Raw genomic sequence first — 19,790 nt, forward strand, 5'->3', positions numbered from 1 at the left:
ATAGGGTGATAAAAAACTCTGACAATTTTCGTGTGAAGAGTTACGCATAATATAAGCCGAGTCATGGAAATGTATCTAGCCACAAACTGTAGTGGTAGTATAGGTTTGGCGGTGAACATCCTCAATATTCCAGGGATTAGTTCACTGTCACTCTCTGCAATCCTGAAATATGTCACGACAAATGGAAGTCTCAGCGTGCACCACCTTGTGGATGAGGCGACAGGACTAGTTTGATCCTTTGATGTACGTACATAAAGAAAATCTCTTGGTCGTGTAGTGGTCTAATTTACTTGCTTTGAGCTCCCGTGTTGCTCCTTTGTAGTCTGAAGGGGACAGGTATCGGCCTAGCTATTGGTCAGGGTTTTTTTCCACCCGAGACCAATCAAATAGCCAGCCGTGTGCCTTCGACTTTGCTATAACATGTTCCAGGGGTGCAGAGAGCGAAAGTGAGCGTAACACCTGGTGTGTGGAGGCTGAGCGGTATTAAAATCGTTTTAACATATGAAAGTCTTCTTATAAAGACCTGTCTCAGACACAAGTCTCTACGATAAAAGATCATCAGTTCAGCAAGCTTTAATGTTTGTTCAATGATTAATCAATATGTTAGACAAGGATGAGTTTTGTACATTTTGAATCTGTGATAAAAATAAATATGTACAATTTTCTCCACAGCTTGAGACATATGGTATCAATTTTTTCTCTCGAAATATGATGAGTATTAATTATGTATACAACGTCTCAATGTGTGATGGATGATGTCATTTGGATTTGTGATATGATTGGTTATCATAATATGAATAATTTTTTTAAAAAGTCATGGATGATATCAAAAATTTCTGATTATATAATTTGGTGTATATTGATTTCCGGTTACAAGTCATAATACTAAAATTTCAACCACTTAATAATCAACCTTTTTGGAACACGGGGGTTTCTGTCAAAATTATCCTTAGTCTTATATTTATTCAAGGTATCAAATGCGAAATCTTTTAGTGTGCAATTCCTAAAATGTTTTCAAAATTACATGTATGCTGGTAGAAATATTCTATTTGAAAACTAATAATGTTTTATTTATTTTTTCAAAACAGCTAATAACATTAGCATAGATTTTTTTTGCTAAAATCGGATATTTGTTATTTCTTCAGTTTCATGCATGTTTACTTTACTCTAACTGACAGATGGCACATTACACTTCAATCTTGTGATATGTAACAGTGATTCTGATTGGCTAACAATTACACACTGCATTTCAATTCTAATGATTTGTTGTTTCAATGATTCTGATTGGCTATGAAATGTACTTTAAATCTACTGCTATGTTTCAATGATTTCGATTGGCTATGAAATGTACTTTAAATCTACTCCTATATGTTTCAATGGTTTTGATTGGCTATCTATAAAACACATGCTTTTTTTATTAATTTGATTCTAAATAGAGGTTCTGGGAGCACTGACTAGATATAGGTTTCTATAGAAATAAAGACTCTGATTGGCTGAAAACTGCACATGACCTATTACAAAATTACCGATATTGCGTCTCCTAACTCTCAAATGAATAAGAACAATTTACATTTTTCAATCTAGTTTCCTGAAATAGGTCATGTCCAACACATCGCGTGTTGAGTGTCAACACAATCAAATCTTCCTAAACATCACAATTTACAGGAAAAAAAATCATTCAAAAATAAAAAATAAAAAATTTGAACTTTTGTAAAAGCGCTTCATGCAAGTCTGAAGATGAATTCTACTAGATACTTTTATTAATATTTCTAACTATGCTGATACGCGAAAAAGTTCTCAAGGTCAAAGTTCAAGGTGACTGAGTGGACAATTTTAGTATTATGATCGTACCAAACGTACTGTTTCCCAGCATGGTGCCGCGGAAGATTTTGTCGTCGACGACGTCGGTCCAGAAGATGGCGTTCCCTGCATAGTAGAAGTCCAGGGCAATGGTGTTCTTGAGGCCGGAGACGAGGGAGGCATACGTGTAGTTCGTCAGCTCTACCCGCCGCATCTGATGCTGGTTAGAGAAGATGATGTACACAGGCTCCCCACCTACAAGGTCATAGACAAGGTCATACAAACGGTCAGACACAAGGTCGGACACAAGGTCATATACACAAGGTCAGACAAACGGTCAGACACAAGGTCATATGCAAGGTCATAAACAAGGTCATACAAAAGGTCATACACAAGGTCAAAAACAATGTCATACACAAGGTCAGACACAAGGTCATATGCAAGGTCATACAAAAGGTCATAAATAAGGTCATACACAAGGCCATAAACAATGTCATACACAAGATCATAGACAAGTTCATATATAAGGTCATACAAAAGGTCATATACAAGGTCAGACAAGTTAGGTCATAGAAACGATCTTTAATGAGAATGAGATTACTTCCCTGTATAATTGTATTACTTTCCTTTAAAATTATCTAGCATACCTGTAGAATTACATTACTTTCCTGCATAATTACCTTGCTTTACAGTCTAATTATTTTATTTTCCTATAGGATTACATTGCTTACCTGCAGAATTACCTTATTTCCTGTCATTGTATTTTCCTATAGGATTACATTGCTTACCTGCAGAATTACCTTATTTCCTGTCATTCTAAATCCTGTAGAATTACTTAATTTGCTTTCCTACAGAAATACCTTGCATATTTGTAGACATAAAGATTTTGCTAATCTATAGACTTTATTTCCCTGTAGAAATACTTTACTTCTCTGCAGAATTACCTAGCACACAGTCACGTAGAACTATACCTGGCATAGCTTACCTGTAGCATTACTTACCTATTGGTTTACATGAATAGCCGTCTGACTTGATCTGATAACCGTGGAGACAGGAACAGTTGTGTTTGTTTAGAGGAAGGGGTGTACAAACCTGGCTACACACACCCCAGACATCACAGCTTTCTGTCAAACAGGAAAGTTACCACATATAATGACAGAAACCTGGCTACAAATCCCCTAGACATCACAGCTTCCTGTCAAACAGGAAAGTTACCACATATAATGACAGAAACCTGGCTACAAATACCCTAGACATCACAGCTTCCTGTCAAACAGAAAAGTTACCACATATAATGACAGAAACCTGGCTACAAATACCCAACAAATCACAGGTTCTATCAAACAGAAAAGTTACCACATATAATGACAGAAACCTTGCTACAAATACCATAGACATCACAGCTTCCTGTCAAACAGAAAAGTTACCACATATAATGACAGAAACCTGGCTACAAATACCCCAGACATCACAGCTTCTGTCAAACAGGAAAGTTACCACATATAATGACAGAAACTAATCCAGCTAACTGATTATAAAGAAGATTAAGAGCTACTAACACAGTAGCCAATTAAGTTTATGTCATAAAACTGTGATGTTAAATCTTAATCACATTCCTCAATTTTGTTTTTCTCTTTCAGGATCTTGTCAGATTGACAAAGTTCTCCATTAAATCATGAAAAAGTCTGCTTGGTTTTACAACGACAGATTTAACCCTGTAGCCATACATTACATACTACAATTTTCCTCGTCAGATTGGTCAGTACAGTCGGGTATGCCGTTACAGATCTTCTCAAATGGCAGACAAGTCTGGTTGTTCTTGCACATGAAGTGTGGAGCCTCACATTTCCCCGCTGCAACAGCAAATTCAAAGCTACTGAAAAATATATCAAAGCTATACAAACTGTACAATTCTGTTTGTTTGTCTATATTTATTTTTTATTTTTAAAGCTTTCAATTGTGTTTACCAACAGACCAAAAATGGAAAAATATAGAAAACCAGATAATTGAGCCCTCTATGCAAATTAAAATTGATTGGAATTATCATTGTCAACCTTTGTTGACCTTTCAACTTTGAAACTAACTTTGACCTGTGTCAATGTTGGTTATGTCCTTTCAATCTTGAACGGTTGTTTAAACTTGTGTCAATGTGAAAACATCTATTTTGGCATTAAAACTTTTAAAAAATAAATGATAATTTTGAATTGTTAACATGATGACTTTGTCCAGTCTTCAAAATCACTTTGCAAATACAGTCAAACTTTGATATTTCAAACTTTGCGTCGGGACCATTGGGAAACATTCGAAACATTGAGACTTCGACACATGGATGTTGAACTTGGAACATCTTTGAAATCTGCATAAGGTGGAATGTGATTGTAAAATGACATCAACCAAGACAAACAACTAATTTTAAATCTATGAATATTTGATTAAATGTAGTTTGAAAAATATGTTTGAATTATTTGTGCACTGTAATTTGCATGTTTAGGTGTTATTATGTTCCAATATTCTCTAAAAAGGATGAAATAACTTTTATAAATCACTCTTCTTGGCCCGGTGTAAGTCCACACAAAGACCTAGTGTGGGAGGACACCAGCTGCACCCAGAGAAAAGCCACATGGTAGTGTAGGTGACCTTTTCACCTCTGTGGGGGAATCGAACCCCGGCCGCCTCGGTAAAAGGAGAACGTGTTATCCAATACACAACCTGACCACCCTCAAAATAATGCTTACTGCAGTTCATTTCGTCCGATTTATCCTGACAGTCATACTCATTGTCACATTTCCAGCTGGACGGGATACAACGCTTCTCCCCACTGATCGCTCCGCAGTTAAACTGATTTGAAGCGTTCTTACACTGGTGGTACGTGGCATCTGCAACAAAACCATGTATAATTAGCAAAACGGGTGAAATGTGGAATCTCTAACAAGCAGGTGCTGTTAGATATCATTTAAAACGGGTGGAACATAGCCTCTGTATCGAATAAGTACCAGTACATCTAGATAAACAGGTGAAATTTGTCATCTGTAACAAGCAGGTACTGTTATATCTAGATAACTGGTAAAATTTGTACTGTTATATCTAACTAGAAATATTTTAAACCTTATTGCACATCTAAATTTCACAGTGTATCACAATTGCAAATATCAGAAAGATATAGTCTTTCATATTCTGTGATAAATTCCGCACAAAAATCTGGAGGGAGGGAAGGACACAGACAGACAGACAGACAGACAGACAGACAGACACCATGATAACTATAGGGCACCAGCACCTCCAAAAGGGGGCCCTAATTAATATATGGTTATACATTGTAACTCGAACATACTTGCGCCATTAGAGCATTGTAATGTCTCGTCCGACTTGTCCTGGCAGTCACTCTTGCCGTCACATCGGCCTGCCCCGGGAATACACTCACCATTCATACATCTAAAACTACCAGGTTCACACTCCTCTGTAAAAAAAACAGTTATCTAAAATTAGTTTTCTTTCCATTCCAATATTATCATGCAGAATGAGACCTACCTTTGAGACCACGTTTTTAACAGTAAACATCCTTAATTTGAAACCACATTTTTACATTAACCCTTTCACCCCTAGGTAACTTTAGTAGAATCTACCATACATTGATCTGGAGTACATTATGGTCTACAGTGGTGAAAGGGTAACAATACATTTTGATTGGAACTAATTTTTTACCTTTAAAAGACCACACCTTTTACCCTTTCACCACTGTAGAACATAATGAACTCGTCCATATCAATGCATGGTTGAGTCTACTAAAGTTACATAGGGGTGAAAGGGTTAAAAGACTGTATTTTTCATATTTTATGTGTCTGTTTCAAGTTAAGGATTCCTGTTCCAAGTACTGCACTGCCGTTTTTCCTATATACAGTTATCTCCCCTTAACTTTCGTTTAGAATAACTGTAGCAGAGCTCAGCCAGGACACTTCCATTGACCAGGTAGCTCAATCGGTTAGCGAGAATGTATAATAATCCAAGGTTCGGGGTTCGAACCCTAGTCTAGCCCCGATAAATTGTTTACACACTGAACAGTGTTGTTTATCATATTTTACTTATTTTGTCTTTATTGTTTCTCATATAAGTCCCACAAAGTATGGTATTCTTTTCAGAAATGATTTATCAAAGCTATATTCATGCTGGGAAAACAGTTTCCAACTTGAACAATTAGTTACAAATTTTTGCAGTGTACAAGATTCTTAAGATAGAATTGTTAATAATAATAATAATAGAGAACGGACAATAATATCCAAAAGTTTATTTTTATATCAAAAATTTGAATGTATACTTATTTGTTATTCTACCACGTCTGTGATTTAACGACGGTTTTCATTGGTTAAAAAGAGTGCATTATTGAGCCATATACCATGCGCATGCCAATAACCAATGCACTTGAAATAGTGTGCACACATGCTGTTCCAACAACCTCCCTGTATTTTATCATGAATTAACAAAAATAGCATAACTGTCAGGCGGGATCAAAATATTTATCGGTACGATGATGATGGTTTTAGAAGTAAACGCAATCCGGGAATCCCAATCCTACGCATTGAGAAATGTTGGCACGACATTGATCAAGTTAAAACGAGGCAACACGATCACATGATAAATCTTGCATGCGCAAAAGAACAGCGTCTAATTTGCATATCAAATTATCTAGGTCATGTCGCCTTATAAGATAGCAAAACTTTACAATTAGTTACATTTGACGTGGTAGAATAAAAATAATCAACTTATGTTTATTATTTCTTAAATATATATGTATGACAAATACTGATACTTGATCGAATATTTTGAACAGGAAGTACACTATTTAAAGGTGATTCTAGACGCCCATGTACATTGTATGTATATATATATGTTTATGTCATAAAATTTTGGAAAATATAAAAAAAAAATCTTGCCAAAAAACAAAACAAAAAGAGGATAGAATTGATACAATATGAGTACATAGACCTACATTATAGACTATCAACTGTAAATGTTACCTCTGGTAACCATTCAGGCTTAGTTTTAATAAATGGAAGAGTACGTTCTTCCACAGATTCATACATCATTTCATGAATGTGGGAGAAAGATCAATTAAGTTAACTGAATGAATGAAAATAATTATGCAAGAAAGATACAAATACAAAATAAAGGTTCCCGAACGAGTGGTAATTGGTCATCATGCTTATCTTACTCAAGTTCAATAAACATGAAAATTAACCATTACAAGTTTCGTGACCTTTTTCTCCCAAAATATGCAAATATTAAATTTTTAAAAAATGATGTGTTTCTCTTTGGAATATAATATTCCTGTTTCCAACCGAGGAAACAATTGCCACGAACTATTGTGTCACAATTCGGTGGAAGATTAAGTTGGAAGTCATTGTTACATGGCGTTACATGACGTCATAATTAGAACTAGTGGGTAGCCAAAAAATGTTAGCAGACTCCCAGCAGGTTCATCCAATGAGTCGGGAGTGAGGAAACCTAAAGTGGTTGTGGGAGAAAAATGGTTTACAACATCAGCGGCAAGAGGGGTGGGCTTAATAGCAGACATGGGCTTATCGGTGATAACCTGAAGTCAATATCTATGGATCTGTACACATACCACAATGCATCTCGTCGGAGCCATCCGGACAGTCACTGACGTTGTTACACAGCAGTGCCATGGCCAGACAGGAGCCGTTGGAGCAGCGAAACTTGTCGTTGTCACAAACGGCAGGGAGGGGATTGTGACACCCGTGCTACAACGAAAAACATTTCATATACAACACTTTGGTTTCAGAAAAAAAGGAAAGACAAACCTACTTTCAAAATAACAGAGTTTCACGACTAACGAAACATGGATGTCACGCAAGGGTATTATTTAATCATTCAGCACCCAGAAAGTACCCAGGGTTCCAGATTAAAATTAAATTTCACTGTCAAACTTAAAAGGATTCCTTTCCCACTGCAGGCAAAACATATATATGGTGTACATCCCCAAAATTATGTTTTGGATACAACTTGGCACAACAGGGCCAGGACACTTCTGTTGACCAGGTAGCTCAGTCTCATTGACGATTCATCGTGATGCACTTGTACCGCAATTATTTATGTTTGATTCGATTCACGATATTTTTTTTCTGGATTTTTCGATGCGTCACGATCTGAATATTAGTGTATGCCGCTTCAGCCGAAACGTCATTCAATTTCATTGGCTGATCTCTAAACCCTCAACCAATTGGCTGCGAGGATGCAATTTTCGCAAAGCATTCATAACAAAATGGCAGACAACCCTAAGGAAAAGAAAATTTGTGATGCTCCGGCAAGCTTCAAATCAAAAGTGTAAAAAACACTGCGGGTTTCCGTGTATCGACGGCTTATATATCTCATTTTGTTTATATTTTAAAATAAAGGTGTGTTGAATCGAAATAATCGAGTAGTGGTACAAATATCGAGATACGTATCGAATCGTGGATAAAGTGTTTCGTGACAGCTCTATCTATTGAGCCTAGTCTAGCCCTGCTGAGTTTTACACGCTAGAGCCCTGAAGTAGATGAGCTTGTTTCATCTTAATCATGTTTTCAAGTCCAGCAATGTATGGTTTCGATTTAAAAAATTATTTTTAAAAGCTTGTAATAGTCCTGCCATAAAAAACACTTCCAATTGCATATTAACAATTTTTGGACCAATTCTGTAAATTTTTCAATGATTACAAAATACTTTTCTCTAGAAATATGTCCCAATGCGTCCAGTTAGCTACAGTAACTGTAGTTTTAAAGTAAATGGGCACAGTAGTCTAGTGGTAGGATTCCAGGCTCGTGAGCGAAGGATTGCGGGCTCGTATCACGTCACAGCACTGTGTTGTATCTTTGAACAAAATCCAGTCTACTCAGCTGTAAATGAGTACATGGTGGCAATTGGGCAGTGCTGGAATTGTTGAATGTAGCTGTGAGCGCCGAAATGGCAGCACCGGCTGTATGCTTCCCAGGGAGTTGAGAAGGATATTGGCTTGTTGCAAAGGCCATATAACAACATAATAATTTGTGAACCACTTTGAGACGACCTACATACTAGGTTGTGATAAAGCGGAATATAAGAGCCTTGAATTATTATTATTATTATAAGAAGGCATGGAAATCCTTAGGACTATGTAAACTAGCTGAGTAGAAGTCTCCAGTACAACCCACTGCCAGGTTACATACCTCGTCCGAGTTGTCCTCACATTGCGGATATCCATCACACTGAAACTCGCGTGGCATGCATGTCCCGTCTTTACAGCGAAATTCCTCCACGGAGCAGGTCCTCTGACCTGTAAGGCACCGTGCAAATAAAGGTTTACATTTCATGGTTCATCAATTTTTAAGACCCTTGGACATCCGTTTTTTGAGGAGAAAGATGCCAAAAGTATATGTTCTGAAGAGAAATTGTACTTTCATGACTATTTGAGGTTCAAATATTATATGATTTTTTTTGTACAGAAGTTCATATCAATCAAGAGGATATTAAAATACCTAATCATGTTAACTTACATCAGGTACAATTGAAATTTGATAAGCATATATATTTTACCTGTATCAGACCTGCAATTTCAGGCCCAATTTCTGAAATTCTCCTTAGCTTACACTATTTATCCTGCAATAACCGCAGGAGGCCAACACGTAATCACTGATTGAAAGTAGGGGGAGGGACTAATTACAGGACAACACATCATCTATGATTGAAAGTAGGGGAGGGACGTACTAATTACAGGATAACACGTCATCTCTGACTGAAAGGGGGAGGGACTAATTACAGGACAACACGTCATCTCTGATTGAAAGTAGGGGGAGGGACTAATTACAGGACAATGAAAAAAAAAATCTTTGACTCCAGCAGTGATTTCAATATCTGTGAAACCAAATCCTTCCCACATCTTGTGTTCTTGTTAAGCATGAAACTCAGGAATGGTAAGAACACTGTTTCATTGACACAATAATGGCATTTTGGGGCTAGGCACTTAGTTTTGTTAATGTCATATATGGCATGGTGTTGAAACGTTTCAAGAAACCGAAATAGTTCCTAAAAACTTCATACTTACTGCAGAGCTGTCTATTATCATCCCATAAAGCACCATATACTTACATCACAAACATTTAAGTCTGTTTATGGGTCAGTTTCGGACTAAGGGTGATGAACTTACCACAGAACTTTTCGTCGGCCATGTCCATTTTCGGGTCCTGTGCGTGGTTACAGTCATCGTCCCCGTCACACCACCACGACTCGGGAACACAGCTCCCCTTTGGGCACCTCATGTAACCACTCATGCATGGCGTGGCTGTAGAAACATCACACATAATGTAAACTTCACACTATCACTACTGCTGTGAACAAGATTACAAAGTTATTAAAATCTGAACACGAGACATTAGTTTCCCTGGAATAGCCCAGATAGAATACTGTGCCGTACTAAAGATACCATAAATAACAGTTTTGCTGACTCTACCCCATGTAGACCAGATGTTTTGAGGGCTCAGTGGGATTAACATATTTGACCTGCCATGTTTTCAAATATATTTATATCAGGTTTCAGTTTCAAGACCTTGTATGACCAGGATTCCAAAGGCCCAAACTCGGTTGAAAATATCTCGAGAGTTTTACATGACATGTAGATACATAACTATGTAGATACAACATCTAAAAACACCTAGATAACAAATGCGGAGAAGCAAGGCAAACACAACTTGCCAGAAAATGAGATGCTAAGGCAGGTAATTTTCAGTTCATATAAGTTGTGACAGCTATGATTTCTTTGCTATTTCATTAGTTTCAAGGACACTGACATATTGAGTGTTTAAACTGGGGTCTGAAATTGGTAAACAGTGAATAAATTAATATATTGAGATTTACGATCTCATTTTTCACCTTATATACAAGTGATTTTAATAGTCAATAATCAGACATCACTTCCGGTGGTAAAATAACTCTAAAACAGCAGCATATAAGAACCTTGAATCATTATTATTATAACAGCAGACCATGGCCACAATATGACTTCAAGATATTTCATGAATCATTCCTAACTTTCTGAAGAACTATTTTAGGGGTTGAGTGAGTGATTAGGTTTCTTTCAGGAGTGTGTAGCACAATGCCTTGTCAGAGCTACACATACTTACATATATAACATTGGACAGGCCAGCTACACACAATACCCTGACAGTTCAGATCATGTAGCACAATGCCTTGTCAGAGCTACACATACTTACATATACTACATTGGACAGGCCAGCTACACACAATACCCTGACAGTTCAGATTAGTAAGCACAATGCCTTGTCAGAGCTACACATACTTACATATATTACATTGGACCGGCCAGCTACACACAATACCCTGACAGTTCGGATCAGTAGGACAGGTTTCATTAACTGTAACATGAATACGAAAAATGTAACGACATCTCTAAATGTGTTTCTATAGCTGCTGTTATTAGGTAAACAAATGAAAACTGACCATTTATGTTGAAAATAATACATAAAATCTGATTGGCCGGTGAAATCGTATCACTGCTGATTTGAGTGTTTGGTTCAGTAACATGACTTATTCTTTGATGATTTTTTGGTTTTGTCACATAACTATGTCTCAATCAATGACCATTTCCTTGATGGAGATTGCTTCCTTTGATCACATGACCATTTCTTTGACTGTGATTGGTTGCTTTGATCACACAATTTCTTTGACTGTGATTGGTTAGAATATTATGATAATTTTTCTGTAGTGATTGTTTGTGTTGATCACATGATTGTTTCTTTGACTGTGATTGGTTGCTGATTTTGTTGACTGTAATTGTAGTCTCACCTATACACGTATTGTTTTCGTTCATGTCATATCCTGCTGCACATAGACACCTGGCCGTAGGTATTGTTCCGTTCATGAGGACCACACACAGATGATCACATGTACTTGGTGTACACGGAGATGTTTGAGAATCTAGAAAACAATGAAACAGAGATGTGGAGGTAATATTACTCAAAAAAAAAAACTTTTTTTTTTTATATAATTTGTATAACAGCGTGTCTGATTGGATGCTAGTGATCACATGACGGGGCAATAAAGCATCATGTCAACCCTCACATGCTCAGGTTTCCCCGAGTTGCCCCGATCGTATTTCCTTTATTTGGAGCCTCTTTAGAAAAATTGGCTTTTATATAGCCACCACAACCGAGTTCCGAAAGACTGAAGCAGACGACATCAATTGCGTGTCAACCAAATCATCTCTTCTATTGTATTGTTGTTTTTGATTTTTTTTCTTTTCTTCGGCATAATAGAATATCTATTGCCTTTACTGTAGGAAAACACCATTTTTTGTTTTTTTACCCTTGTGAAACATGATTAGTCTCAGAGAAACAAAGAATTGTGTTTCCCTATAGTAAGGGCAATACATGTATGTAATTCAACCTTCTAAAAAATCAATATCAACAGAATTTCTAACTCTATCACATATTTGTAGCATGTCAAATTCAGAAATATTTTTATTTCAGAACATAAACACTGGAAGAAAATTCAAAGGCTGACAGAGGTACAAATATTAACTATTAATACTGGATGGAAAATTTGCATGACATGTAATTACACAATCACTGATTGGCCAATTGGATGAACTGTAACTTTGGCACTGATTGGATGTCAGGGTATCTGGTTACCTGGGAGATCGGGCTGTCGTACGCGGTGATAGACGTGCACTTGGGACGGATACTCAAGGTCTCGGGTGAGGAGATGTGGCCCCTGGTTGTAGTTGTAGCGGTGAACAGCCCACAGCGATTCTGAACTTGTCATGTACAACGTGTTCTGTAGGAGCGAGATGCCCAAACCCTTGATCACATTCCCGTATATCTGAAAACACAACAATACACATTTTTATCTCTCACTAAACAGAATTATGCACCGAAGGTGGGGCCGCAGTAGCCGAGTGGCTAATGCGTCTGATCATCAAGATAATGCTAGCCCACAAATACTGGGTCACAGGTTTGAGACCTATATGATGCAGTCGCCGGGTATTATCAGAAACACTATGGAGTGCAAAAGAAAGAAGAAACAACACACATGACGATAGGTGTCAAAGTGACATCATAGAAATACATGGGTAATGCTAAATGCCCCCTATTTCACAGCTGGAGTATACATTTCAAATGTTTCAATTAGAGAAGGAAAACAATTTTGGCCTTCTAATGTAAGTCTCTTTCACACACAATTCAGCAGCCTAACACCAACGTACCGTGGGCCGAAGTCGGCTGAATACTATCCAAACGTTCTGCCCGTCATAATCCATGCGCTTGATGCCTTTGAGTTTGATGTCAGTCCAGTAGAGGTGCCTGTTAGGGAAGTCGAGGGTCATATCCTGGGGTCGCTCCATGTCTGCCTTGCTGCCTTGGTGAATCACCTGCGGATCCGATCCATCCATCTGGGTGCGGATAATGCTTGACTTGGTCAGGACAAACAGGTAACTGAACAAACATTTTGTTGGTTAACAGCATATTGACAAATCTAGAACACTTATCACTGGTATACGTTGATTTGCTAACACCTACATAAAACATTTGTCATTTGTCACAAATCCTCATTTTACATATACCTAGTAATACTCTATGATTCCAGGAAAAAACACTTGGGTTATTCCCCTTGGAACAGAAATTTAACTTGCATGCAACAGATCCTTCAGGAACTCGTAACAATCTGACTGACCAATAGCAAATAGACTAATTCATTTGAATAACAAAATTTGCTGGACGCTGTACGACAATTCAGGTTGTCTCTAATGAAGATGAATGGAAAAGCAGTTTTTACTGTTGACCCTTTCACCCCTATGTAACCTTAATAAACTCTACTATGCATTGATCTGGATTAGTCCATTATGGTCTACAGTGGTGAAAGGGTTAAGCTCAAAATAAGGTGCCACCATATACAATCACAATAAGATGCAGAGAGAAATCTGCAGGCATGCCAACCCTCCCTACTTAGGATTTTTGGATCCTTAAATTTATTTTTTCCAACCAATGAATTTGCTTAACTGTTTCTATGTCCTAAGATCTAATGATTTCATCTAAAAGAATAACTCCAATATATAATAATGACATACAACATTTGATACGGTGCCCTATTTAGCTAGAATAAGCCACTCTAAAGCACTTTACAGTACATAGATATACAATTAATACAATTTGCATATACATTTATCAACACAATTTTGAGGAATTCACGGGAGCAGCCTTAAATTATCAGGCGCTAACTATTAGTCCTATGCCACCTGGCTAATATCTCCCTATGTGTGTATGCCTGCGTGTGTGCTGGAGATGTGATGTTATATATATCATACTAAAGGTTTATTTTGACCCCTAGGGGTATTATCACAATTGTTTACGTTTTTAATTCTGAGCATGCAGATTCTTCCCCATGAAAATTTCAAAAAGTTGTTAAGTATGAATCTTGGATAAGAGAAACTAAAAAAACATTTGATTTTTCTGTAACATCTGTGAAAATGTATATCAAATCAAATTCAAGTAGCTCTGGTTGTTGGCCTTACCCAGCCGTAGGGTCCACACGAATGCTGAAGATTTCCTGTTCTGGCAACTCCAGCACCATACGACAGAGATTCATCGTGGCGTTACACAGGACGATTCTCTCCTTCAGTCTGTCGGCCACGTACCAGTTCTCCGTGATCCAGTCAAAGGCGATCTGCACCACGTCTGAAACGGCAGTCAAACAATTATCAGTAAGAGGAATGACTTGACCTTTGCCCTTCACTGTAGGTGTAAGGTTTCTTTACCAAGAGCAGGTGAGTGGTATGACAAGGACGGGGAAGTGCCGTAACAAGACGGAGTAACTGGAATGTATTTAATACAATTTATACTTGTTTCGTGTAAAGTTTTGAGGAGATTTGATTGAAGTTGGAATTAGGTTCCACATGAGGTAATTAAACCAAAAACTTGACTGGTAAGCAAGGGTCCATCCATATGCCTGAATGACACCCCCACCCCCCACCACCACCCCTACCTCAAATGCTCATTTTTAGTAACAGCGACCTTAATCTTGACATTAGAGAACTTTTTAAACCTCTTTTACACATCAACATATCACAGTTTATCACCATGTCAAATTTCCGAAATAAATAAGTCTTTTTGGATTCTGTGATAATCTGTAGATTTTCCACTGATTTCTTAAAGAGACAAATGTATCCCGCTGTTCCCCAACAACTTACTATCAAATGATACATCAGACTTCATGATCCAGGTCTGGGCGGTGTTGGTGAGGTTGAGGCACTCCATCACAGATATCTTCTGATCCAGTCGGTAGGACAGCTACAAAATATCACACATGGATATATACAGGCCTTTCTTTTGACCGATTAAGGGCCAATTCCCTTCTCCAATTCTGGCATTTTTTCCCCCTATTTCAGTTAAAAAATTCCCCCACATGTAACTAAAATACTACCACATGAATATCTGTCATGGTTCTATTGTGTTTATATATTTCATAAGTTCGACAACCAAGTGATTTATTTTATTTTCCCTGTGTTTATGTTATCACTGTCCATATTTTACGACAATGTTTATGGCTGGCCTTGTTTAAAGTAAATGATCTGAAGCGTCTATTAAACAGGGAGAACTAGATATTAAAGAAGATGTGATCCATGCCCCCCCTCCATATTTTTACTTTATTTCAAAAAAAGTTACTAACTTTCTATTCCTGCATTAATCCCTGTCGCATTATATACCGAACCATACATTATACTAACAGTATTCTTTCAGCACTAAAATATTTAAGACCAGTACAAAAAAGGGTGTGGTCGGATAGTGCAATGTATAAGCACACGCGCTTTTCACTGAGGTAGTTTGGGTTCAATTTTCCTATCAGTAGCTAAAAGGTACACTAGGCCACCTGCTTGATCACGCAGGTTTTCTGCAGGTGATTCTGTTATCCTCCCACATTATCACCCTATCTGCATTCCCATCAAGGCCAACAAAAGTGATCCTTATAAGTTGGAAAAACTAATGTTATAATTATTGTAAAACCTATAAAGTTAAACAAACAAGGGTAAATGTAGAACACTGTTTTTCTCTTCTATTTAGACGATACAAGGCAAATGTGAAAAATTAACTTTGAATAAAAACTAGAGCAGACGTACGCTACGAAAAACTCTTGTTTCAAAGCTTTGTTAATTTTTTTCTCAAACGGAATGTTGATATCACTTTTTAAAACTGTATACCAAGAAATTTTCGCTGCAGTTTAATTTCCCGTTTTCACCGTCCGCAGTGAGGGCAAATTTATCATTACAGCCAACAGTAGTAAGCGATATATATAGGATCTTAAATGAGTTTTCATTTCATATCAGATTTTATGAAACGAGTCTTAAGAGTTTTTATTTTTGCGAGCCTTGGCAAGTAAAAATTAAAACTTCAAGACGAGTTTCATAAAAGCTCATATGAAATGAAAACAAGTTTAAGATACTTTTTATCACATAACTCAGAAAACTTACATTTTGACAGGTTTTAAAGCCAAAATGTAAAGGGCTTAATCAAACAGAGACAGCCATTTTGTTGCGCCATTCACAATTTATGACGTCATGTCATTGTCCATATTATGTGGTCACAATCAATTTCTGACTGGCACAGCCAATGAAAAACGCTCCAGGGTATATTACACTAGTGACATATGTACAAATATTACACGGGCGAATTCACTGGATAACAGGCCGATTATGTGATTAAATAAACAGAAATCAAATGTGAAGGGCGAAATTAACACTGGGCGAAATGGATTTCATTGGCGTAGTGCGAAAAGTTGACTTGACGAAAGATTACCGGTATACAGTACTATATACTTATAAAATTACCCAGCATGCAAACTGCTTTCTGTGGTTGAAGTCAAGTGTTGTGATAGCCTGACCCGCGGCTACCACAGGAGGTGTGAGGGACTTCCCACTCAGTGCCACCTGTTGGAACCTCATGAAGTCTGCGACTAGAAGTGTAGGCTCCAAATTTGAGGGTACTATAGGAAAAAGTAAAAACAATAAATAGTAAAGACCTTTGATGTGATGAACAACATCTGAATCATGAAAATGACCAACAGTGGCCTTTCATTGGTTGAGCAAAAAGTTACTCAACCAATCAAATGCTATGATAGCATTTTTAAAAAAAAATAATTAAATATCCTTTTGGATTATCCCAGTGATGTTGTCTAGCTCACCAATAAACACATGTTGTTGTTTTTCTTGGGAAGAATACAGTCTTTTGTGCATCATGGTATTCATCATTATATTGGTACTGACAACTTGTAACAGAAATTAACTCAAAACGTCATCAAAATATTGTCTATGTTTTGATATAAGACACATACCGCAATGAAAATATCAGAAACCACACACGTGATCACTGTATTATCGTAAATGTAAAAAGAAAAAAAAGAAAACATTACTTTTTCAAGGTTTGTGAAGGAATATGACAAAATTATATTGCATACCCTATAACAAAGAAACGGCATATACCCACCATTAATAGCTATGCAGACTTTTCCGTCCACAAAATCGTAGCCTTTTGCGCATCCACAGGAGAAGGAGCCGGATGTTTTTGATCGGCACTGTTGATCACAATATAGGGGGTAGCTACACGGATCTATATTTATACACTCGGTCCCGTTAGGTTGTTTACCGTCCGGACAATAACATTCAGGGCCCTGCGGGGTGTTCCGACAGGCAAACGTACAATTTTTACTATCACAGTTAGCAACGGAATCTGAAACAAATGCACATAAATGTTAAAATCATCAAAAAAGAAATGGAAGAAAATTTGTGTCTCACATTTAATTGCATGTTGTTGTTACATTAAGTATAAACGTAAAGTATTTCCATCTGAATCACAGTATTTTGATGTCCATTAGTAAATCCAGAATGAGATTGTCAGTCCGTCAAACCTGTCACAACATATTCTATGTCTATTTTGACAATGTAATGTTCATTGTCAAAATAGACAGTCAGGTTGACACAAGCATTTGTTTGTGTGCTGACCAACATCAAAGTGTAAGTTTAAACTAATCCTCTAAAATTGTAAAATCAAAAGTAAACATGTTCTAACAAATAAATACCCTGAAAAATGAAATGAGACAATTGTGGCCTTATCCAAGAAACCATGGTAACAATGAGATAAAGATGGTCCTACCTGTGATACCATGGTAACAATGAGACAATCGTAGTCCTACCTGTGATACCATGGTAACAATGAAACAATCGTAGTCCTACCTGTGATACCATGGTAACAATGAGACAATCGTAATCCTACCTGTGATACCATGGTAACAATGAGATAAAGACGGTCCTACCCGAGATATCATGGTAACAATGTGATAAAGACGGTCCTACCCGAGATATCATGGTAACAATGAGATAAAGACGGTCCTACCTGAGATACCATGGTAACAATGCGATAAAGACGGTCCTACCTGAGATACCATGGTAACAATGACACAATGGTGGTCCTATCTGAGATACCATGGTAACAATGAGATAAAGACGGTCCTACCTGAGATACCATGGTAACAATGCGATAAAGACGGTCCTACCTGAGATACCATGGTAACAATGACACAATGGTGGTCCTATCTGAGATACCATGGTAACAATGAGATAAAGACGGTCCTACCTGAGATACCATGGTAACAATGCGATAAAGACGGTCCTACCTGAGATACCATGGTAACAATGACACAATGGTGGTCCTATCTGAGATACCATGGTAATAATGAGATAAAGACGGTCCTACCTGAGATACCATGGTAACAATGCGATAAAGACGGTCCTACCTGAGATACCATGGTAACAATGACACAATGGTGGTCCTACCTGTGATACCATGGTAACAATGACACAATCATGGTCCTACCTGAGATACCATGGTAAGAATGAGACAATCGTAGTCCTATCTGAGATACCATGGTAACAATGACACAATTATGGTCCTACCTGAGATACCATGGTACTAATGACACAATGGTGGTCCTACCAGTGATACCATGGTAACAATGACACAATGGTGGTACTACCTGTGATACCATGGTAACAATGACACAATGGTGGTCATACCTGTGATACCATGGTACTAATGACACAATTGTGGTCCTACCTGTGATACCATGGTAACAATGACACAATGGCGGTCCTACCTGAGATACCATGGTAATAATGACACAATTGTGGTCCTACCTGAGATACCATGGTAACAATGACACAATGGCGGTCCTATCTGAGATACCATGGTAACAATGACACAATTGTGGTCCTACCTGAGATACCATGGTAACAATGACACAATGGTGGTCCTACCTGTGATACCATGGTAACAATGACACAATGGTGGTCCTACCTGTGATACCATGGTAATAATGACACAATTGTGGTCCTACCTGTGATACCATGGTAACAATGACACAATTGTGGTCCTACCTGTGATACCATGGTAACAATGACACAATGGTGGTGCTACCTGAGATACCATGGTAACAATGACACAATGGTGGTCCTATCTGAGATATCATGGTAACAATGACACAATGCACTGGTGGACCCTTACCGTGTATTTTTTTCTTTTTTTCGTTTAATTTTCAAAAATCGNTATGCCGTGTTTGTAATTTACTTCGGCCGTGTCTGTTGAAATATGTTTGCTTATTACTCGATTCGTAATAAAAATATATTTAAATAAATGTGTCGTGTTTGTACTTTATTCGGCCTAATGGTCTCAAATACGTGTTTATTAAGCACTCGATTAATATGTCAAATTAAAACTATAAAACTGTGCCATGTTTGGAATTTTCTTCGGCCGAGTCTGTTGAAATATGTTTGCTATACATACTCGATTTATATGTCAAATTAAACTTTGAAACTGTGCCGTGTTTGTTACATACTCGAACAGTGCCGTTAAAATACATGTTTAAGTATTCCATTTATATGTCAAAATAAAACTATTGAATTG

The 19,790-nt window shown here is 37.4% G+C and overlaps 1 protein-coding gene across 4 annotated transcripts in view; it reads right to left on the reverse strand.

Moving 5' to 3' along the window:
- Positions 1–19,790, reverse strand: part of LOC110449370 (prolow-density lipoprotein receptor-related protein 1-like) — a 224,157-nt gene that overhangs the window by 82,754 nt on the left and 121,613 nt on the right. For 2 of the 4 annotated variants that reach the window (XM_021496199.1, XM_021496197.1), the window contains exons 5-20: positions 17,319–17,561; positions 16,664–16,818; positions 15,029–15,128; positions 14,354–14,516; positions 13,049–13,277; positions 12,477–12,666; positions 11,632–11,763; positions 11,130–11,201; positions 9,977–10,111; positions 9,000–9,106; positions 7,421–7,556; positions 5,132–5,257; positions 4,536–4,676; positions 3,537–3,653; positions 2,802–2,924; positions 1,861–2,055 (exon numbers count right to left, since the gene is read on the reverse strand). In XM_021496199.1, the coding sequence (XP_021351874.1) occupies positions 1,861–2,055; positions 2,802–2,924; positions 3,537–3,653; positions 4,536–4,676; positions 5,132–5,257; positions 7,421–7,556; positions 9,000–9,106; positions 9,977–10,111; positions 11,130–11,201; positions 11,632–11,763; positions 12,477–12,666; positions 13,049–13,277; positions 14,354–14,516; positions 15,029–15,128; positions 16,664–16,818; positions 17,319–17,561 (2,364 nt within the window). Of the gene's footprint in view, positions 1–1,851; positions 2,056–2,801; positions 2,925–3,536; positions 3,654–4,535; positions 4,677–5,131; positions 5,258–7,420; positions 7,557–8,999; positions 9,107–9,976; positions 10,112–11,129; positions 11,202–11,631; positions 11,764–12,476; positions 12,667–13,048; positions 13,278–14,353; positions 14,517–15,028; positions 15,129–16,663; positions 16,819–17,318; positions 17,562–19,790 lie in introns of all 4 variants that reach the window. The other 2 variants (XM_021496198.1, XM_021496196.1) reach the window with 1 other exon arrangement.

This window comes from Mizuhopecten yessoensis, unplaced genomic scaffold (assembly GCF_002113885.1).
Source record: "Mizuhopecten yessoensis strain PY_sf001 unplaced genomic scaffold, ASM211388v2 scaffold4599, whole genome shotgun sequence".
Classification (NCBI taxonomy): domain Eukaryota; kingdom Metazoa; phylum Mollusca; class Bivalvia; order Pectinida; family Pectinidae; genus Mizuhopecten; species Mizuhopecten yessoensis.